Genomic DNA, 24008 nt, shown 5'->3' on the forward strand with positions numbered 1-24008 from the left:
CTAAGTAATTTCATGGCAGATCAGACCCATCTTGTCTGCCCATGTTCACTGATGTAGAGACTCAAACCTTACTCAGTCCTTGGTCTCAACTTACATTCAGAATATCTTTACACCTATCCCATGCATGTTTAAATCCCCTCACTGTATGAACCGTAACCGCTTCTGCTGGGGAGATGCCCCATGTATCTGCGACTTCCTACGTTACATAGTACCGGTTCATCCGTCCCGCTCGCTTAAGTTTTCTGTTATTACTTACTACGTTTCCCACAGCCCGGCCTTCTTTAACAGAGTAAACATCTCAGAGCAAAACTACTCACTGGTCCCCAAACACAGGAGTCATGGCACGGACTGCTCCTTTATTGCACAGCACGGACTGCTCACTGCACCAGAGTCTTCTAAGTCAACACTGTGTATTATCTCAGGTCCTTTTACAGTTTCAGAGAGGAAACCACAAATTTATCACTTTAAGGAAGTGAAAGCATGAGTGACAGAGGGTGCATGAGGGAGGCTCGTGCCCAAATGTACAGCACCTTCAAGCAGAGGTTCATCGCCCATCATTTTGGGTTAGTATTAATATTATTTCAGAGTTAGTATCATCCGATTGAATTATTATTTATTGTTATGTGCAGCGCCATCATACGCAGTGCTGTACATTGAGTAAACAAGGCAAGATGCAAATGATGTCATGTAGAAGGCCTCAACATTGGTGATGGGAAGCACAAGGAAGCAGAGAAGGGCAAAAAGAGGCACAGGGGCATTGCCAATTATGGGCGCCTGGGGCAGCTGACCCTCTTGCCCATGCAAATTGTGCCCTGGTAGGTAGAACTGGGGCAGAGGCTGTGCCCACAGTGATATCGCACTGGAGGTCAGGAGGGCAGCCTTGGGAAGCACAAATAAGTAGAGAAGAGAACAAAGACACAGGGCATTGCCAACGAGGGACTCCTTGAGCAGTTGCCCCTCTTGTGCAAGTTGTGGCCCCGGTAGGCTTAGCCGACCGGGTGCTGTAGGGTATGGCCACCGGCTAGAAATGCCCAGAGGCACATTATGTTAGCATTGGGCGAGCACAGGATGAAAGTGTCCGGGCTGCACCCACTGGCCCATGGAGTGGGCAGAACCCAGAAATTAGACTTCTGTTGATGGAGAGGATCTTCTCAACCAGCCCATGATCCCCACAACAAACGCAGGACTGTGTTTAAAATAGGGACTGCCCTGCAAAAATCAGGCAGTGGGGAGGTAAATGTTAGACAACTGATATTTGAAGGCCATATAGAAGAGACTGATAAGATGAATACAGTTGTTTTTATGGCAAAAGGGGAAAAAAAAACTACTTTACTACTACCTGTATGAATATGTATAACGTTCCAGTGGATATGATTCTGGAATTCAGAAAACGGACCTCAAACTGGCTGCTCGATGAATGTTTCCAAACTTTTTAGCGCTGTTTTAAGCCGGTGTTTATCTTAAATTGAGCACAAGACGGGGACTGACAGGGAGTAGATAAAATTATCTATTCATCTCATGCCCGTACTTTTTTATCTTAAATACCAAACATCTTGTTCTAGATGCACTAAAGTCTTTGGTTACTATTAGTCTAAACTTTAAACACAAACAATTACAAAATAACTTGGGGTTCTTTACTTTGAATGTCATAAATGGAATGTACCATAGTTAGTGTCATTACATTTTGTGTGTACCATCTAATTAAAAGTTTTTTGTGTCTTTTAACTAGTAACACTATATATATAGTTCCCCAACTGATCATCTGAGAGTTACAAGTAGCTAATCTATGGATTAGAGTTACCTGGGTCCAGTATGTCTTCGCTTCCTCTAAATAAAACACACGTACATCCACACATGCAAACTCACTCATTCTAACACCATGCACATACATACACATACTATCTCACGCCTCTCCTTTGTACCACTAACCCTAGGCTCACCTGACACTTTAACACCATACACTAACATACACACACTCTAACACTACATGCGGACACACACTCATGGTAACACTATACACAAACATGCGCCCACACAAAAGCTGAGAGCATTCATTCACACATGCTAACACTAAATACTTACACATACATTAACACCATACAGTAACACACGTACCCTACCTTAGCATGTCCCAGAGCTAATCAGCTGACGGACACTTGAATCCAAATACAAATTAATTAAGTTTAGAAATTGTATCGGTTCAGTAGGTAGGATCCCCTTGAGCAGAATGGGTGACGGAATACTTGAGCTCAAATGCTTAGATGAGCCAAAGTCAGAACGTAGCCGGGTCAGAACCAAAATATCTCTTTTGAGAAGCCAAATCGCAAAGCTGGAGACAGAGTCAGGTAAAGCCGGGTCAAGAACAGATTAAACGATCAAAGCAATGCAGGAACGATACAGGAGTGTAACATCAACCAAAGAGCAACGATAAACTGAGTCCGGAGTTAATTTAAGTCAGAACTCTACCCCGTTCTCCTGCAGACACTTCGTGGGAGACCTTTGTGGGACTACCTCGCTGCCAGGGGTGCAGGCTGGCGACAGAGCTGTAGTGGAGGAACCTCAGGGCTCAGTACGAAGATAAATCGTGAAATAAAGTAGCTCTCAATGAAGTAAAACACAAAACAGGGTTTATTTGGATACGTGTCCTCTGACCCAAAAAAAACCAAAATTACTGGTCATTTTTACAAGAGTTCGATGGAAATATTTTGTTATAAATATTTTATACACGGAAACAATTCGATGACAGATGAAACGGTTTAAATTCCCTGTATTCACTCTATTCGCCTCTGACACTTTTGCTAGGAGGTTGTTCCATTTACCAACACCTCCCCCCATACCTGGGAACTTCTGAGGTCCGGCTACCCGGAGCATTCTCTTGCGGGACACGGCCAGGACTGCACACTGACATCGGTGGGCATTCCAGCTGACATCGCAAGAAACACCCCCATTTAATGGGGAAATGGGCGCGTCAAGACCCCACTCTCGTGAACCGGAGGATTTAGGCGTTGACCCAGGGAACTGGAGCTTCACTCGGAAATTCCCGGGTCAAACTCAGAGAGTTCCCGGATATGCCTCTCAGTAAAGAAAAACCCTCTAGTTTTTGATCATGACCTCTTATTCTAACATTGCTCCTCCTTTGAAATAAAAAAACACAGTTAAATGCCCTAAATTACCTCACCATTACAAATTCTAATTCTCACCAGTTTCAGCCAATCACTCTACAGGAAAGTGCTCCTTTTGAAAGTAACGGGGGCACCAAACGAGCAAGTTGGGGGTTTTGTTATTGGGGGTTAGGTTGACCACATCAGCCATGTTTTCCAGGACACACAGAATTTTTACATATTGGGGAAGGCATCCATAAGTCTATACATCCCACATACATTCCACATCCTGGAAAACATGGCGGAAGTGGTCACCCTACTGGTTATCGTGATCTCTGGAGCTGGCTGTAGGTAAGCCACGCTTGCGTAGGCCGAACAGATCTTGGGCAAGGGACTGGAGGTGCGGGGGTGGGGGGGTAAATGTTTAGAGGATTTGGATCCACTTGGGTGCAAAACAAGGAAAACGTACACATTAGGAAACATGTTATAGTGTCTGTGAGGGCAGCCATGCGATGTGTAAGGGCAGCCATACTCCATTGGTTAAAAGTAAGTCGTTTTGGTGACACAGCCAGCTTCGGACGTATTCAGGAGGGTTAAATAGCCATAGGGTTGTCCTAAGGAAATTGGATCTCAATATGTACGGCTTGGAGGAAAGAAGAGATATGGGATGTGATAGAAACATTTAAATAATTAAAAGGATTTAACCAAGTACCGGAGGGAAGTTTATTTCAAATGAGGAGAGATGCTTTACTTTACCGAGAGGGCGGTAGATAAATGGAACAGCCTCCCGTCATAGGTGGCAGAGGCTAATACAGCAAAGGAATTCTGGGAATGCATGGGATAGACATAAAGCTATCCTGAATATAAGACGAGACCGAGGACTGATTAAAAATCTTAAAATGGAAAAAACAGGCAGACTAGATAGACCGAACGGTTCTGCCGGCAGAGGTGCTGTTCCAAATACTCAGAAACTTGTAATTAAACGGACCATTTAAAAAAAAAAAAAATTTCTAGTACAGCGCTGAAACAATTCTTTCATCCTATAAAAAAATGCTTAATTCATGTGGTTTGTTTGCTGGAAACACGTCATGTGACAAAAAAAGCAGACACTGATCAGTCGTTGCCATAGTACTGAAAAACTTCATGTGCTGTTTTTATTTAGGGGGAAAAAATGACAGATCTGCTAAGATTTATTCGCTGAATGTACTAAAGAATTAATGTTTTTATATGAGCAGAACCAAACTTTTTAACCTACCTCTCGCTCCAATGCTGGATGTCGGTTCAGTACACGGACCCCAAATCGACATCAAGGGGGTCATTGGTGAAAAATATGGATCTATAAGAAACACCAATTGATGCCGGTTTCTCGACAAGAATACTGTCTATGCTATCTTAAAAAGCAGTCTGAGATCTGATAACCGTCTCTACCTGAACTGGATTGGAATCCTAATCACGTGCCCCGGCCATCATATTCCACCAACTCTTCCCCAGATCGTTTCAGAGACTTCTGCCGAATCCCACGATCCCCCGGCAGACAAGAAATAAGAGGAAGATCGTACCCGATAGTAATGTCCAGCACAGCACGTTTCTACCGCAGCTCATAACTTTAAACGGACTTTGCTCTTTAACACGCAGAAACACAAATAGGGCCATGTTTACTAAGCACTGCTACAAATTTCAATCGCTCTCTATGTTACGTGCACTGTATCAATAAGCTAAGATTTACCATATGGGAGTTGTGGGTAAGAGAACTGGATTTAACCCAATACCCTGAACCTTTGGTGCTTCAATTGTTAAACAATAAAAACATAGGAATGTTTCGCTTTGTTTGACGTGCCCTCGTTATAACCAAAGTGACCCAAAGGGTCCTTTCCGCAGGGCTGTTCCTTTTGATTGATCTGACAGTGTCCTCCATCTCCGCATACTCTGTCCTTTCTACCTCGATGGTTGGTTAACATGATCGAGGAAGAGCCCGAACCCTACAGCTATAGGAGAAAGCCGTGGGAGAGCAAATTGTGAACCTAATGCTTGTGTTTGCACATATGTGCAAGCGATTGCTTGTTTTACGTCAAACAAGCAAAGAAAAAAAAAATTGCATTAAAATAAATATACAGTATATATATATATATAATTAACATTTTTTTGCAATATGTCCGGTAGTAAATGGTAATCAACTAAAATACAGTGAGAACCAACGACTTTTGAGTCAAAGTTACCTCGCTGCATATACAAACAAAAAAGCAAGTTTTAATTACTGGATGGCTGGTAAAAACAATGGAAACGTGCACCAGACCCATACAGAGCTTGACTTGTACTATGTGCTGCAGTTATAAGTCACATAATGAATGAGGTCATTCACTAAACCCCAGCATTTAAATAAAGATATTAAACATATTCTTTTTTTCTTTTTTTAAACATATTCTTTTAATTAATTACCCGCGTCCAGCCTAAATACAAAACATGCACATGTCAATCATTCTCTATCCAAATCTCAATAAAAGACAAAATAAATCTAATATTTTATTCATATTTTAATGTGATATGCAAATTGCATTCCTAAAACTAGATAAACTCCTTGAAAATAAATTATATTTTAAATTATTCTCCTATATATTTAGCAATGAAAACACGTGGAGATTGGAATAATTGCATGCTTTCTATACCACAATACAGTACAGTCCATGGCATCATTTGGGGGGGGGGTAGGATTAGAGCTGTATGGCCACTAGAAGATGCTGGCAGACATGTCACGTTAATGGAGATCTAGCTACAAGATCATGACCACGTCAATGAGACACGTCTAACATGTTTTATTCCGCCAGATGGGGTGGCAAGCGAATCAGAATGGTTAACAACAAAGGCAGCAACCAAGGTCAAAGGGAACACATAGCCTTCTTTTGGTGTCCTGATCCTCCATGTGTTGGGGTTCTAGCCTGCAAGCAGTAAGGTATCAACAGGAGCCTCCTCAGTGGTCTCCAAAATGTAACCTTTTTATTGTTTTTTCTTGTCTTCTGGTGGATAGTAGGGAGGGGGTGGGGGGAAATCCTTAAAAAATAGAGAGAGAAGAAAGCTGACACTGGGGGGAAAAATACAAGTTCCCGACAGATGATAAGAATGTTTCCGCTGATCACTTACGGTAGACATGTAGACATGCGGAGGGTTGGCCTGGCTGTTGTAGGCACTGGCGGCGGCCTCTGCAGCTTTAGCTTCGGCTACAAAGGAGACAGACAGAAGAGGAAAGAGCTTTAATGACTCGGGATGCCTTTAAAACTTTTGTTATTTAGAGCTGCTACTTTAACACATGACATGATTACAAAACTTAGAGGTTACAAACTTCTGTGGAAGATGTACCTCCATAAACACAGAATTCTTCAAAAAAGGGACTGGAAAGGTCCATAAAAGATGGTAACATTTTAAATAGCTCTAAATTAACTGATCTTTCTATCTGGTATAAAGGATCCGGTTATTAAAAATAGAAGTCCTTGTAGTAGTAATATAGGTCACTGGACCCATAATGGGGATTTTTTTCTGATGTTTGCCAGACATGAATCCATCCCTGGTCCGACCTACTGCCAGAACATGCGTCTTCAACAACTCAAACATTGAGAGCTTATAAAACTGAGATGTCAGGTTCTCCAAAACAGGCGATACTCATCTAAGATCAGAGTGATAACTCAGTCCGCCGATACTCACCTGCAGAAGTGGAGTGGAGGTCAGGAGCAGAGGCTAAGGGAGACTCCATGGGTCCTGGGTAAGGAGGAGGTGGAGGATGCATATAAGTCAGAGAACCATCCTGACCTGAAGGTCCTGGATAAAACTCTGCAGGGGTAAATAACAGAAGCGATGACATCAAAGAGACAGGGAACCTAACGAGAGGCTTGTATGAATTGACACTGTATATATATATATATATATATCTCGGGTTAAAGCAGCATATGCCCCTTTATGATGATTCTGGACATAACTTTCACCAGAACAAACTAAATTAGGTCATCAACTGCACCTACTGCATTAGAATGCCTTCAAAACACCCATATGATGAAAGAACCCCGCTACGTACCAGCTGGAGGTGGGGGGTACGGATACCCAGCAGGAGGAGGGGGGTAGATGCCATTTGCTGCAGGAGGTGGGGAAGTATAGCCCCCGTTGGGCATATACGGATACCCAGCACTAGGAGGTCCTCCTCTTGATGCTAAGCCGAAGAATAATAGAGATACATTAATATGAATTTGTTAAATTTGGCAGCAGCCTTTCTATACGAGGAGAACGGGGAGAACTTTGTATCTCAGGTCTTCTGAGTTAAAATAGTCCCTTTTTTTAGTATTTTTTTTTTTAACCAAATATCCTCCAAACCAATACTCACCTTGAGAGGCTACGTGTAACATGTGCTGGCCAAATTCTATAGCGCCTCCAGAAGGAAAGCAGAGTTTAAATGTCCCGGATCCTTCCCAGCCACCTATAGAAGAAGAACAAACGGGCACCAGGTTAACGTGCCGTCATCTACAGAAACATAGAGGGGCAGAAGAAGGAGGTTTAAATTCAGAAACGCTGAGATGCATTAAGGGCAACAAAAGGGTGAGCTGCTATGGCACGATGGTCCAATAGGTCTATGCATTAACTATGCATTATACAGGGCCAACCCAACTCTTCTTGCGGGTGAAGCTCACTGGTTTTGGGAAGTCTGTTTATTTATAGATTCCATAGCGCCCTCACAATACGGGGAGAATAAAAATGAACAATCACATAAAATCTGGCAATTAGATTAACTTTAAAGGCATAGTGATACAGTGGAGAAGGTGGCCCTGCTCGTAGGAGCTTACAATCTATTATTAGGTTAAGGAAGAATAAGATAGAAGGTGAATAAACATCCCTTTCAGGGTTTATAGTGATAACGTAGAGTATTATTATACGCTAATCCCCAAAGGGCTCGAGCGATTTAAGGTTCTAAGTTTATTTGGTAGCAGAAGCCATTAGACAAGTGGAATAAATAAAGTGAAATGTAAAATGAAGGATCAGGGATGCTTTCCTGGCATAAAAACTGCATGATAAACGTCAGCTGGATGGAGAAAGAAAATGCTGCTACAGCAGACTCCAGAGCCAGAACAGGATCAGCCGTAAGCTCAGCATATTAAGGCTACGATGGCTTCCCGTAAACACGTGTGTGCGGTTCCAGATTATTATATATATATATATATATATATAAATGGCTTAGAGCATGCAGGGGGTCATCTAACAGGTGAATGGACATCATTCTCTGAACCGCTGGAAACGGCTCTGCAGCTCTGCTTGTGTTACGCGCACATTGCTTACCGACAATGATGAGCAAGCAGTGTCCACTCAGCACACATGGGCTACTGAATGAGATAGCCCTCCACGGTGACAGCCATAGAGCATCTCATCGAATGTACACGTCGGGACATGGGTGATGTCATACATTAATTTCCATTTTAGCAGGTCAATATATGGCCGCAGTCACAAGAGATACATTTTTAACACCCCGTTCCTGTTGCCCCTCTCACCCCTGCCTTCCTATTTGCCCCAACTGATGATGGACAACAACTTGCTCTAGCTTCACACGTCACTTACCTCCAGCCTCTGCCTTGATGGCACCCTTAATAAAGTTTGCTCCAAAAACAGGCTGCTTGATTTCAACGCCCTTCATCAGATAGAAAGGCATCATGAAGGACTGCAGAGCATCTCTCCCTTTGGACACAAAAATCACCTGTGGATCAAACAAAAAGTACTGCTGATGACCAAACACAACTCTAGGAAATCACCCCTGCTGCTTCACCACCAATCATTTTATTGGGGAGCAGCTGCGGAAAGCAATTTTTAAATATTGGGGCGGGGGGGGTTGGCTGATGTCCAACTTTAAAGGTACCCAGAAGTCTTCCTGAACAATAGGAGCATCTTGGCGTGTTTACTTTAGTTGTTACCCCAGTACTGTTACTCTGAAAATTTCATCGATATGTCACTTAAACGCTGGTCCAGAGACCAAACCCGAGAGTAAGATGAGTATGGAAGATCTGGCCCGGCCGGGCACCATGTGCTTCAATGGCGTCTGGTCAGAAAAGCTTTTTGTTCTTTAAGATAGGAACTGGGAACACTAGCTTGCATTGCTCGATGCAGAGGGCGAGGAGTCCGGCTGTCTGATGAGTGACCGCTCACCAAGGAGCTTCGCTTTGAGGGAGAGCTAATGATCTCTACGTCTACATCAGGGGCAGTCAAGGGGGAGCTTTGAAGATGTCAGAGATCTTGCTCGGCTGGTGTAGATGTCCTGTAACACGCAAGACAATCTAACGTGGATCTAAAAGCCCCGGCTAGGTTTGGACACATGCGTGTTTGCTTACTCTATATGGGGTGAGGATGACTTGGCCCTTCTTGGTCCCTCTGAAAGCATCTGGTGTGTCCTCCATGTCGCTGAACGATAACTCCACATGATCATAAGACATTAGGACGCTGGAAGAAAAAAGATGGACATGAGTGACAATGAACCGGAAACACTTCCCATCCGATTACAAAACATTCCAACGTGTAAAGTGCCATGGAAGGACGTATCTGTTTTGGAGAGCAGGGGTCATAAGTGATGTCATCATCAATGTGTAGCTGACCGCGGTGAGTATGACATCAGGAAGGGTTCCACTAAGCACCTTAAATGCACTCTATGTGAACCCTTAGCAGATCTCTCATTTTATCCTTTGTGACAGCCTTGCATTCTTACACCAGGTTAAGGAGCTATGATGTCATTTTATGACAGGAACCAACAAGACTGAGTCCTGTGACATATGGATCTTGCATGGTGTCAGACAGCAGCAAAGAGTTGCCCCACCCCGAGGGATGTCAGGCACACGAGAAAGTATTCATTCTCTGTTTTTTCAGCAAGCGTGGGGGCGCCGAGCACCGAACCGCCAGTACATACGAGAGCTATTTTTGTAGCATTATTATTTTTACTTTAGGGCCCCCCCATGGAAGGTGCCGAGGGGCCTGCCTCTCCTTCCTTCCAATTGTGGATCATTAATAAGATACACAGGCATAGTAATTAATGATTACAGATCCTCCAGCAGCAGATGACAGCGCTATATACATCGATCAATAAATAACAGGCGCCACATAGAATATGACGGCAGATAAGCCGCATTTTTACTGATCCCTGGACCTTAATCAGTTTTTTGGTCTTGTCTTATGCATGTTTGAATTAACCTCTACCACCTCTGCTGGTAGGCTGATCCATCTGAGCACCAATAATGCTTCAAGGGCCCTATAGGATCTGCAATGTAGGAGCCAGCAGTATGTCCCTGCATAACACTAACAGATTCTCGCTGTTGCACAATTAGGTGACATATCACAGTGTCAAAAGGTGTTGTGGGCTCTGGACCTTAGAGCTCGCAATCTATGAACCCTGATATGCCCATTATTGTGAGTAACACTGTAATTGGTGGAAACCTCCGTTGCCTGCAGCTGTTACTCTCACGTATTAAATTTTAAAGGGACATTTGTTGACAGGTAGGCGTGTCCCTACTAGGGATAAACACGCCCACACACCCGCCTTGAATGCAGCGTTAGCTGGTATAAGCGCGGACAGTCCGCCGCCCGTCACGGTAAAGCGGTGACTGTAATAACCCACTACGGGGTTTATTTCTATGTATTGCCGGCCAATCGCTCACCTTTCGCTGTTATTAATTACGACACCTCCGCCATCCGTATGGTTCCTGTTCAGCGCCATGTTGCGGTGACAAGTAACCACGCCCACGCAGCCTAGCAACAGCCTATCCGGGCGCCTGGACTGTCACAGGGAATCAGTTTAGACACGCCCACATGGGTACGTATCTAACAGGACTGCAGGTGCAGTGACGTTAAGAAGCTACAGGCTTAACGATTGGCTGATAAATGATCAATAACAAGGCGGGCAGAGGGCACGTGTGGATTTGGTAGATTATGTAATTTAACCCCATGTCGTAGCTCCCAAGGGGCCCTCTTTAAAATGGACGCAGGGGCGTAACTAGAAACCACGGGACCCCCCCAACATAAACAGCTCCTCTGTGCCAGCACTGCCCCAAACAACTCGTCTGTGCTATCTTTAACCTTTACTAACCCTTCCAACATACCACAAATGACACGCACTCATACTCGCTAACACACACACATACTCACCCCACTTACACAGCCCTGCTCACACGCAAGTCCACATCCATGCTCACAAACACACACACAAGTCCACATCCATGCTCACAAACACACACACAAGTACACATCCATGCTCACATATATATATATATATATTGCTCAGGAAATTACAGCAACATAATTTTAAGATTTTTTTTAACAATATACCTGAACCAGTATTTTCCGATTCAGTTGGAATTCCTATTAAAGAGAAAGTGCCACTTATGCAGATTTTGGTAAAGATGTCCTATAGGTTGTGTCTTTTATATATATATATATTTATATATATATATTTGTTTAGTAAGATCACATACAAAAATAATTAATCAACAATACATAGACATTCCATAAAAACGTTTATAGCATTATTTATTTTAATAGGCATTTATTTGATCTTAATTGGTTCTGAAAACAAGAAGAGATAAAGCTGGGGCAATATACTTTTAGGTTTCGGCATCTACTATTTTTGCCCAAGGAGCTCATATTTTATGATATTGTGTAATATGTTTACTACTAATAAAAAATATTTTTCATATTATTTAATATTCTTCGGGTCCTGAAATCACCCCCTCGCCTTAAACTGCCCCTACAATTTTATCTGACCAATCAGCTTTTACCAATGGGAATTAACCTCTTAGAAAGGGGAGGAATAACTTTTAAGCACGGATAAGATGGTTGTTCTAAAGATACATGCATAAAGTGGGTTTCTAATACATTTCTATTGTTTTTTCCTATTTGTAGACATTATTACATTATTTATTGTCTTGAAATGTAAAATGCAACATAATATCTCATTAGCCCAAAAGAACGGTCTTCTCCTTGTACCTCGTTATGTCTTTACATTTTAATATAAAAAATGCACCATAATGTAAAAATGTGGATTTATGGAGAGTGACAGCTTCTCTGTAATCTACTGGGGATGCGACTATATGATCAAATGCCTTTGCCCTTTCACATTAAACTTGACCAGGTGATATACTCATATCCAACACTCTTTGTACCACGTCTGAATTATCTTGGGTCTGGTGCAATAAAACACTCGCTCCCTCGCCAATCCAGAAGATTGGGTACAGAGTATCCGTAAAGATACAGGTGAAAGAGTGGATGAGATCAAGACGACCATCTTTGACCCCGTAGAACGATAGTTTGCCGGCTGTGCAGTCCAAGCTAATCCCAATTGTGAGGTAGTTTGGTGGCTGAAGTCGTTGCTCCTGGTTGTTGTGCCAGGCTGAGTGGTTGGCCCTTTGTACCTGTAGGCACCAGGAGAAGGGGTTGCGCCCAATTTTATTCTCTTCTCCTTTGGAAGGCGCCAGGTGGCTGTACGTTACACCCAACTGCACAAAGAAGTCCGAGATCTCAACCTCCCAGTAATGGTGTCCTTCAGAAAATCCATCAGTACACATCACCTGCCAGTTCTGGAATCTTTGCGTCAGATGAGAGACAGGCTTCCCGGTGAGACAGGCTTTATGAGAAGCTTTACAATTCTGCCGTGAAAGCTGGATGTATTTGTTGGAGCTCTTCGCATCAAAACTCAGGTTACGATAATCTGCAAGAAAGAGGAAATGCTGAAATTCCCGATGGAAGCGTCTGTTTGGGGCAGTACCAGTATCATGAATACACAGCGACTTCTATTACTAATAGTCAATTCTTCTCAGCCTTGTTTGTGGTCTTCACGACTGTGGTTCATCGTTCATCACTCATGGTCCTATAAGGCAGATCCACCGAGAGAATGATTTGCGAATGGATAGCTTTCTAGCTAATGCTGAAGTATGGTTTCCATGTGCGTTATTCGTGTGTATGAGACATGAAATCATGGAGGTTGTGGTTCAGTCTCAACTAAAGATCTACCTGTTGGGTTCTTCTATGCTCAAATAGATGCCATGAGCTTATGTATGTTATGATGAATATAATACATTCCAAATTTATAAAAGAAGACATGTTTTGAGGAGTTACATAGATCTAGGTCCAAGCCTTACCTTTATAAAGACGTTTCCTGTGCTCACTCATGATAAGTGCATGTCCTCGCTGCTTTGCCCTTGGTCTTTCAGGAGAGGGTGAACCTTTGGGGTCTAAAGCACAGAATAACAGAATGTAACAGCCTCGGAATATTATCACTAGTAATGATTCCAATAAGTGTTGCATTTTATGGAAACTGACCTTCATCGGTAGCCTCTGGCATCGCTGGGTAGAGGGCATTAGGCAGTTCTGTCTTCAGTAGCCTGAACACCTCAGGTAGGATTGTGGTCACCGCATCCACTTGCAATGTGCCACACGAAGGGACACTGGCCAACAATGGGATGGAACCAGGCGGGACGAGAAGAGGAAGGCCCTGGAACACAGATATGTTGAGACGTGAACCACAGCCTTGTCTTTATCACAGAACCAGACTGTGTGTCCAAAGGAAGAACCGAAGTGGCCCTCAACATAAAGAGAAACAGGGAAGAAAGAACCCAGAAGCCAAGAAGCAAATTCTGTTGATCGCTACGGATACATTCTTTCTGGATCCTAGAAAAAAAAGTTTGTCCCTAAAGTTTACATTTGTCCCCAAAATTCTGTATTGATACGGCCGGCATAGATTTGAGCCAAACAGTTATCATCCATAAAAGCCTTGTCCCTACTTAACATACAGTCAGTGGCCCCTGGTAACCAGAGAATTGCCATGTCCTCCAGAGAAGTCATCCTTACATGCCGCTGTAAGGGTTTGTCTTTGCATGTAACGCTCTCTCTATTGTTATAGCATCACCGACCTGCAGAAATCTGATGTCATCAGTGCTTAGGAGCAGCTCCTCTGCCTCCTTCTTCTGCTTCTCAAGCGCTTCCATATGCCTCTGTAAATGATCCCGGTTTCTCACCGCCTGCTCGACAGCTGCCCTTTCCTCTTTCCTTATGGACTCTATAGCCAAGGTGCGACATTCATCCAGCGCGGTAGCCAGCCGCTCAAACTGATTCGAGATGCCCGACACCCTTTTATTACAACATTCCTGCGGAAGAGCGAGAAGGCTGGAGAATAAAAAAAAAGACCGAAAGATGCCTATTTTCTAAGATCCGAGGAAAGATGGCCTTTTGTTTGAGCAAATGATGTAGGCGCTCATGTGGATTGCAGCCAGGGATATCTAGCCACTGGCCGCATCCTGGAACATCTGATCTGTGGCCACCGGTCCGCTGGGCATTTGCCAGGTGGGCAGTCCAGGCCCGCCGCGTAACCTTCCACGATCCGGTATGTCCGAACGTTTAGAAGACATACTTATATACTGTACCATGTTCAATCCTGAACTTAGCCACTAGGAGCGAATGCAAAATAAAAGCATGAACGAGCACTTCCAATGCTTGTACACAGGTGTGCAGGTGACATGACATTTATTTATATAGCGCCAGCAGATTCTGTAGCGCTGTTACAATAGGGGACAGTGAAAATATATAAGACAATTTAAAATGACAATAACAATTACTGAGGTCGAGAAGCGGCTAACAGGTATATGAATAAGCAGCAAAGTTTGCTTTGCTAACATGAAAGCTCCTTTAAAAGCCTAAAAAAACTTTAAAAAATAACAACGAAGAACGTCCGCTAATCAGTGACCTCCTCTTATGCCAAATGAATACACGTTAAATTTAGCCAGGAATTCACTTAATACCCAAAGCGCTCCACAAAGAACTGTTAGCTCCCAGGCCAACTCAGAGGGGTCTATTCACCAAAGTAGGAGTTTGCAATTTCAGCTCACCAGCTTTACATTACATCACGTAAGCGGGTCAGAGGTTTAGATGTAACGTAAGAAAGTCTTACTTTACCGAGAGGGTGGTAGATAAACGGAACAGCCTCCCAACAGAAGTGGCAGAGGCTAATACAGCGAGGGAATTTAAACATCCAGGAATGATTAAGGTCGGAGTTTCTACAGCATTAAAAATGGGCTAGATGGGCCAAATGCGTCATATCTGCAGTGACAGCGAGTAACGTCGTCACATTCTGTACCTTTATGTTCTGTATGAGATGATCCAGCTTCATTATCTCGGCTCCGGTCTGTTCCCTGTTACCGCTATTATTATGCAGAACGGCAGACAGTCTCGCCTGTGAAGGGCAAAAGAAAATTCACTTAATAGCCACGCGACTCTTATTACACTCCATGCGAAACAAAACGGAGGTCCTACAGGTATGGAAGGCTAAGAATATGCCCCAAAAGTCTCTTTTTACACCAATATCAGGGCAGGAAATTTACTTCATGATACAACGATATATCTAGGTATCCTAACTGATGCTGTTCTCAATGGTATCTCACAGCCGAAATTCCTGCTTGAATACAGGTGACATTGGGGAGTATCCTTAACACTTGACAACAAAGAGGCAGCACATTATATTAGGTATTGATTTATATAGCGCCATCATATTCTGTAGCACTGTACTGTGACATAAAAAGACGAACATCATAAAACAAAATGGACCTTCAAAAACAACCGTCCAAGGCTCAGTAGCCAATAAATGGCACAGGTGTGGCACCTGACTGGGCCCGGAATGGGTTACAAAATGTAGCCAAATATTTCATTTTGAAACCAGATATTTCCAAAACAATTCTAATTATTGAACAACAAAAATTGCAAGCTTAAATTTGTTTCTAAAAGCTATGAATGCAGCAGTAGGTGATATTTTATGATACACACATATACATCTTACTTCTTCTTTCCTCCTTTCGTTCTCGGTAAGTTCTAGTTGGTGTCCCCGACACCCTGTCACGGAGCATTCAACGCAGACGCATTTCTTCTCAGTGCAGCAGAAGAGGTTTAAGGCTCTGTGATGCCGAGGACAGGTGGCCTCCAACACTCCGGCTTTGGTTTCCAATCTCATGGGAGATCCTTTTTGTCTTTTCTTTTCTTCGTCTTTCAAGTGGTCCACCAGCGCGTTGATGGTGACGTTCTTCATGGGCTCTGGACGCTCCTTGAAATGTTCCCGACACACGGGGCAGGTAATGGGCACCGTTGATTCTACCTCATGATCCCAGTGCCCATGGATACAGGGTTGGCAGAAGTTATGGCCACACGGGAGCGTCAGAGGAACACGGAACATCTCCAGGCAGATGCTACAATTTAGCTTTTCCCGGATAGATTCTGGAATGATTTCGGATTCCGACATGTTGAGCTTGTGGTAGAGATGGAAGGCTGAAGGAACAATCAGATGTAGCTAGGAGTGGGTTACAGGGGCGCCTGTCCAGGACCCAGCCGAGACTAAAGAAGTATCTGGTGGTTTGAGGTCGCTGTCAGGAACCCTGGACGGGATGGAGAATTCATTTGTTCCTCCGCTGCTAGGAAAAGGCAATAGGGAAGTAATGAAGGCTGAGTCTCATACATGAGAAGCTGCTACGGAAGACATCGCGGCGACGAATCGAAACTAAAGTCCCAGGGACTGACAGATGAGAGGGAAGGACTCTAGGAGAGGAGAGGATGGGCCTGGGGAGGGCCATGAAAAAGAGAAGGAGGAAGTATAGTCTAGAGTCTGAGCGAAAGGGAGGGCCAAAGGGAGGAAAGGAAACTCAGTAAAGGGCTGGAGCTGGGTAAAGAAAAAATACAAACACCAGGAAACAATCTGGATTTGTTTCCAATGTTGTTTTAGTAAAAATAGAAACATAGAAGCTGTCGGCAGATCAGACCCATTCGGCACGTCTAGTCTGCCTGTTTTTCGCGCTGTAAAGACCTTAATCAGTCGTCGGTCTCGTCTTAAGATTCGGGACCCATATGCCTGACCCGTGCATGTCTAAATTCCCTCTACCACCTCTGATGGGAGGTTGCTCCGTTTAGCAGGACTGTGGTGCATAACTGCAAACAATCTGAACGCTGACTGCTACTGTCTGGATGAGCTTAATAGGAGTGCTTGCGTGCCAAGCAACCATTACAACAAGTACAACTCCTATCACCCTCATTCAATACATTCTCTAGCAGCTGGAATGGTATGGACAGATATATTTTAGAGGGACCCATGCAGACTCTTTAGGCTGGTGACAGGACTTTGTGTGCTAAAGAGTTAACGCCAAGTACCCCTCAGAAAGATCCTGCAGTGAACAGGAGAAGCACATTGCCCTAAAACTCTCGCTGCCACCACGGTTTTATTTAAGGTCTTTAACATACCTAAGGAGGCTTCAGTAACCCCATGTAGTATATCAAGCATTACAAGATACGTATTTGGCACAAATGTATTAAATTGACATAATGTTCAGGAATGATCTAGAACAGCGGCCCCCAGCTGTCCCTCTGGACTTAGCGCAAGGAGGATCTCTTGCTGCCCATCATGACATTACAGTACATGCCAGCCTCTGAAATAGAAGCTAGGGCTAGGGGTCCATAGTCTAAATTGGCCAGTTACAAGTTACAGTTACATACAATCCTGTGACATAAAAATACATTTCTTCTATTTTTGCTTATTCGTCACATTCAAGTGTTTCAGATTACCAACTAATTTAATAAGACCACGTGAATAAACACAAAATGCTGCTTTTAAATGATCATTTATTTAAGGTAGAGAGTTAATCAAAACCTTTATCACCAATGCGAAAAATTGCTGATTAAATCTAATAACTGATTGGCGGCATAAGGTGAAATCAAACTGTTGCGATAACCGGCATTGAGTCTTTAACATCACTGGAGGGATTTTGGCCGACTCTTCCCAGCTACATTGGAGGGTTTTCTAGGATGAACTGCGTACTCCAGCATTCAATTGGGTTTTAAGTCAGGACCTTGACTTGGCCGCTCCAAAACCTTTTCTTGCTTCTTTGGAGCCATTGGACGTACTCATGTGCTTCGGGTCACGTTCCTGCTGTATAACCCAATCGTGCTTGAGGTATAGGTCACAAACTGATGGCCGGATATTCTCTTTCAGGATTTTCTGAATTCGATTATGGCAGGTCATCATATGCACTTTAATGAATGACAAGAGGTTCCTTTTAATGTAGGTGGTACTCCCTCACATTCTGCCGCCCCCCCCGTATATAAATGTACTGCTTTGTCCACCCTACCATAAAAGGGTGGCTCAATATCAGGTTGGGCACTGGGGTAATACTGGTTAAGGGGCCCCCTGCAGCAGTGGCCCTGCCTAATGCATTATTGAACAGGTGAGACATGAATCTGATTGGATTTAAATATGCATTATATAGGACAGCTAAGATCTTCTTCCACGAGAAGTCTCACTGGAGTTGGATCTTCATACTGTATATTGAAGTCAAGGTGCTAGAACCAAGACTCAACCCTCAAAACACACTAACAGCACAGGACTTTGTAATTACCACATTTTATTCCAACAGGAGATCCAAAAAAATCTTAACCGTTGTGTTTGTGTGTCTTGGGAACCACTGCAATAGCATGTACAACAGTCTCAGATTTGTGGAGATCATGGCTGCTGTTCCTACCATTATTATTTACTTTAGAAGTAAAACACAGCGTTCTATTTATCTGAAGTAACTACACAAGATAATTTAATTGTGAATAAAAGTACAAAACCCAATACTAAGCTGCCAAACCCAGCAGGCTGCCGGAACGATCAGTAGATATTTGCCAGATTGTGACATCATCTCCAGAGTTCATTTTGATTTCAAACCCTAATTTCACAGCAAAAAACAGAATACTACCGCGGTTTAACATCCTTTGAATGAAAAGCTCTGGGGCATAGTATCGCTGCCTGTGTCGGTATACCAGAAGAATGGAAATTTTCAACACATGCTTCACGGCAAATGGAATGAGAAATGCAACATATTTTGATGGTCTTGGGGAACAAATTTATCTATACAAAAACATCGTCAGAAACGTAAGCAAGACAGATCCCAGGCACAGTAATAGCTGCCCGCCTTGGAGGTCCCGTCTCAGTAAATCCCATATGTCATCTCATCTGAGTCTCGGTATCGGTCCAGGTACCGAATGGGTTTCCCATGAGGATACTTGACTTGTGGAGGGTGATAAACAGGAGGACGCTGAAATTCAAAAATCGGTTCCCTCATGTCTGGAAGAGGAAAGCAAAGTGAATAAAAGGTAAATGGCTTCACACAAAAATACATTGCATATAATAGAACGGTTTACTGAGATGCAAAGAACTAGCGAGCACTCGAATCGTCTTCCAAACACCGCAGAACTCATATATACTATAAACTTTATATAGCCCTCCTCAGCTGTTTCTGTAAATCAGAATGTTATGTTATATACTACTTGAGTCCTGCCTAGCCATTGTACAGCACTATGAAATATGATGGTGCTACATAAAACAATAGCAATAACGAGAAAATTATTTGTCAAAAGTAAGAGATTTTGTGCGGCACAATATTAAACATTGAAACTGTATTTCTTATGGCACTTATTGCACTTTAAAAACGTACTCAGCATATTGTGGTAAACCTGGGTAACACTTTCCTCCCATTTACACTGGAAGAAGGCCAGGCCAGCTGGAGTCAGCTTGTCCTCGTACTTCCTGTAGAAATCTAATGTCTTAAAACTTCTTAGCTTTAGGCTGTGACTGTGGAAGAAATACAGAAATCTTAGCAGACTAAACATAGTAAGACCACCTCTATTTGTAATTCTGTCCATGAACAAGAGAGAGAGAGAGAGACAGAGACAGAGAGACAGAGACAGAGACAGAGAGAGAAAGAGAGAAAAAAAGCTTACCATGGGTTTGGTCTCTGTTCCTCTTTGTAATCGATGTGCCCCTCCTGCTTAAAGAGAATGAAGATGTGTCTGTGGAAGCCAGTGCCCTTAGATGGGAATGGGGGAAAGTAATGGCAGATTTCATCTCCAGAAAGGACATTGTTTCCAGGAATATTTCCACTGCAAAGTAGAAAAATGCAAAATAAGACAAGAGTGAGCGCATAAACACGGAAAAATAAAAAGGTTAAACATGGTTAATGTATTTTCTTGAGGTGATAAAGAACACTCACGTCAGCCAATGGACATATTCAGAGTCTGCATCCCTCAGGTGGCCATCTGCAGAACACAATAGCAACACAAGCTCACTTTACACACAGAATGAAATGCAAGGGACAAACAGTAACATAGTCATGTAACCGTTCATACAATCCATGAACACAATTAGGGATTGACCTACAGCCTTATTACCCTAAGGACTTATCCCACTACAAAGACAGGCCTGAACTGACCTGGGTTGGTGAGCAGAAGTGTCCACAATGAGCCTTCTTCGGCATCGAATGTCACCTCGGGGCGTTCAGCAGCCTGGAAGTGAAGCAGGGATTTAGATTCATATTTTACTTATAGTCATGGACAAAACAGATTGCCACACTGAACATATTAAATGGGAACTGAATCTGCCTAGATTACATAAAGAAACCCAAAAATATAACTTTTAATTTACCAATCACTTTACCAAAAAAAATGGTGGAGGGAGGAGAAAGGTTACCAAACAATCCCATTATATTTGATACTTTGGAAAGGGGCTGATTTTGTAATTAGCTGCACCAAACGGGCCGATACCAACCTCTGAAGGAGTCACCACATTTCCATGGTAAACAGGCATCGCCAACTCTTCTCCCGTGTTGTAATGGATCTTAATTGTGATGCAAGGAACAAAGGTTGCTTCCCCAAAAAGGTCTTTGTACACTCCATAGTGATTAGCCACTCTCTGCACATGAAAGGGGCCGCTGGTCCTTTCCCACTCTGCTCGAACATCATCCAGCGGAATATGCACTATAGGAGCAAAGTATTGTCATATACACAATCTTCATCTGTCAATACGTTGCCGACGTTAACTGAGGACTTAACTATGTAAAAGTACAAACTGCTCGGAAGTTCATCATTTCAATCACTTATCAAAGCCAAGTGCATAAGCTAACAATGTGAGCCACTGTGCACGCTGAACCTTATGGTTTTATGAACTACCATGTCAATGCTATAAAACAGGAATTCAAAATTAACTGTAAAGACCAAAAATGTCTACATTATTACGTTTTCCATTCTGTTTACCTATGTGACACTAACCTCGGTAGGAAAATAAATCCTGTGGCTCTGGCTTTACCATTAAATATATGGGTTACAAATCCTAGGAATACTTTAACATTGTTCTGATTAACATATTTATTTAAGTATACACAAATCTGTGTTAGGCCAGACCACAATATGACATTTTGCTGAACAAAAACAAATACGATGCCAAACAGTCCACATAATGAATCGGTGATGTATGTAAAAATAATAATCCATAGTATCGCCTCTCAGCCCGTTTCTTTTTATTAACAAAATACATCCCAGAGCAGCAACACTACAAAGATTGTAGAATGAGAATAATACTGTAAGAAGTCTAAACACACGCCACATGCAGGGTTTCCAGGGAAATTGCACCTTCATAGCTTTTAATATATCAGAAATACCCATAACTTGTGCTTGTTGCTTTTTATGGTAATTGTCTTATTTTGTTTTGAAGATATTACGTAGCTGAGACGTGGAAAACAAAATAGCAACAATTGCTAACTTAATATGTGAGAAATGCCTTCATGCGTAGGGACAGTCATATAGATGTTGAGAATGGCTCCATACCTCATACATAAGTTATGTTTCTAACATGTATTTCAGGCCATGGGTAAGGAGGTTTTCTTTACTGAGGGGTGGTAGATAAGCAGTGCATCCTCCCAGCAGAAGTGGTAGAGTGAGGGAATTTAAATATGCATGGTATAGCCATATGGCTAGCCTGAAACTAGGATAAGACTGGGAACTGAATGGTTTGTATCTGCTGTCAAATTCAATTTTAAAGCTACATACATGTGCGGTGGCGTGCCGCTCTCTCCATCTCTGGATTCTTCCGGTTCGCCTTCAGCTCTTGTTTTCTGGCCATTGCCCTTTTAGCAAGAGAAGGTGTGGAGACAGGGAATCCAATGTCCACGACCTCTTCAACTTCATCTGGAAACAACAAATTAATATTTTGGTTAAGTGCAAACCAAACACGCACCAGTTCCTCAAATGTGGCTTCTTTGTGAAGCGCTGCGGAATCGGCCGGTGTTTTATAAATAAATATAATGTAATGTGAAGACAACCCAATAAAATAAATGTGAAGCTGATCTGATTCCATCTCTGATGGGATGCAGTTGAATTAAAAAAATACAGTATGTCTAAAAGTCAAAATGCCATGTAAAATGCAGAAATATAAACGTAGAAGCGGCACCTTAAACACACTTCATTTTCAGGAGACTTTTAGTCTTCAGTTGTCTTTAGTAGTTAATGGCTCTTTAAATATTTCCATAACACACCATTTAGTATTTTTCTGGATATTGTTTGGGACATTAAGATGTCACTTTACATACATACACACACACACACACGTATATATATACACACACACACCCCTCCACTACCAATTCTACCTGAGAGTCCCTGCTGGTATTTTCTGTATGTCTTCCACCAGCATGGCTTCTTGCTCTCCGCCTCAGCAGCCTTGTAATATCGGGTAAAGCTTCTATATTTCTCCAAGGACTCCACATCCTGACCTTCAAACTGCTGGTTTGGGAGAGGGCCCAGGGGTGCCGCTCGTCTCCATAGCGCAGCTGAGAATGAAGAGAAAATGATCAGCTTGTACCAAACCCCCCCCCCCCCCCCGATTCATCAATCGTAAATAAACCTCAACATCCCAATTAATTAAAGGGGCACTGCAGCCATTTTAGCTGATATGATAACTTGGGGTCCCTTTAATTTTTTATAATGTCCATTAAAGAATCGGCAGAATCTCCCATATGGATTTGCCCCTCTCCCCCACTCCTCAACCAAATGCAGCGAAGGACATGCATTCAGCCGACCGCCTCTCCTGACACGTGATTATACTCACCGCCAGTCCGCTCCAGCGTCGGGGAGAAAGTGATCCCACTTATTAAATTGGGAGAGCCGTCCTGATGCTGATTGGCTGCTTCAAGCAGCCAATTAGTGAGGCGCTCCCAATAAAATCGGTCCCTGCTTCAAGCAAAACTACACACACTTTAAAGGCTAAATGAATGCATATTAAAGCACTTACAGAATACTTTGGCGTGCGTCCCGGGGCTATCTGGGACACCGGAATATGACATTAATGAAGCTGCATTTTATGCTCTAATATCTTCTATCCAAATACCTAATGTAACCCTTTATATGCCATTTCCTTCATTATGAGCAGAATTTGCTATCTCTGGTATTTCTCGTGATGCTCCCCCCCGTTTTTTCACAGCAGTCTCATGTAACACTACTCATAATACCCCACATGACATGACTGAGAGGGGTATTCATAACCAGCCCCCATACTTCCTCCTTGGTCACCCTCCTGCCCATTACATCCAGGCTAATGGTTTCCTTACGTGTTTTTTCACGTCTGTACACTCATTTATTTTATAGCATCCCCCCTTAATTTTTACCGGTGGTACTCAGGAAGCGCCCCGTTACCGGTCTCCTCGCAGCTCTCACCAAGGGCGCCGCCATCTTGGCTGTCGCTGCTCCGTGACGTCAACGACCTACGCGTTTACCCAGAGTTCCAAGCGCCCACACATGCTCGGGAAGTATACAGGCTGCGGTGTATGGATTACAATGAGTGCAACTTTATTGCTGCCGCATTCTAACACTGAGCGGCATTCAGCGCTCTGTACTGACAGGCGGCAGCAGGCACTGCAGATATCTAGATACGGGGAGGAATAAGAACATGCAGTCAGAAATCTTATGAGAGCGATAATACTGACTCGGGCTTCTACGGAAAACTTCGGAAACAAACTGCCTTAGTTATAGTTATATTAGAAAGTTCAGAGAAGGGCTACTAACCTGGTGCAT

The 24008-nt window shown here is 43.1% G+C and overlaps 3 protein-coding genes across 4 annotated transcripts; all 3 read right to left on the minus strand.

Moving 5' to 3' along the window:
* Window positions 1-6092: 6092 nt before the first annotated feature.
* On the minus strand, window positions 6093-10824 carry LOC149275972 (WW domain-binding protein 2-like). Of its 2 annotated transcripts, XM_089504059.1 has the most exons (8): window positions 10766-10824; window positions 9452-9560; window positions 8688-8823; window positions 7465-7557; window positions 7162-7293; window positions 6795-6920; window positions 6237-6313; window positions 6093-6146 (listed from the first exon to the last, which is right to left on the minus strand). In XM_089504059.1, exons 1-8 carry the CDS (start codon window positions 10822-10824, stop codon window positions 6093-6095), a joined length of 786 nt encoding a protein of 261 aa, XP_089360185.1. The 2 variants fall into 2 exon arrangements, with proteins under 2 accessions (XP_089360185.1, XP_089360186.1); XM_089504060.1 differs by lacking the exon at window positions 7162-7293.
* A 1396-nt stretch (window positions 10825-12220) lies between these two features.
* Window positions 12221-16383, minus strand: LOC149275973 (E3 ubiquitin-protein ligase TRIM65-like). Its single transcript, XM_089504068.1, has 6 exons — window positions 15928-16383; window positions 15232-15327; window positions 14012-14245; window positions 13422-13593; window positions 13241-13333; window positions 12221-12810 (listed from the first exon to the last, which is right to left on the minus strand). The coding sequence occupies exons 1-6, from the start codon at window positions 16381-16383 to the stop codon at window positions 12221-12223; spliced, it is 1641 nt and encodes a 546-aa protein (XP_089360194.1).
* Window positions 16384-19096: 2713 nt separating this feature from the next.
* LOC149275974 (large ribosomal subunit protein mL38-like) lies at window positions 19097-23666 on the minus strand. The gene is made up of 9 exons (XM_089504063.1): window positions 23603-23666; window positions 22589-22768; window positions 21990-22127; window positions 20713-20921; window positions 20378-20450; window positions 20159-20204; window positions 19890-20048; window positions 19604-19740; window positions 19097-19233 (listed from the first exon to the last, which is right to left on the minus strand). The coding sequence occupies exons 1-9, from the start codon at window positions 23664-23666 to the stop codon at window positions 19097-19099; spliced, it is 1143 nt and encodes a 380-aa protein (XP_089360189.1).
* Between the last annotated feature and the right edge of the window lie 342 nt (window positions 23667-24008).

Source organism: Sceloporus occidentalis, unplaced genomic scaffold (assembly GCF_023333645.1).
Source record: "Sceloporus occidentalis isolate IW3139 unplaced genomic scaffold, rSceOcc1.0.p SCAF_253, whole genome shotgun sequence".
NCBI lineage: Eukaryota > Metazoa > Chordata > Lepidosauria > Squamata > Phrynosomatidae > Sceloporus > Sceloporus occidentalis.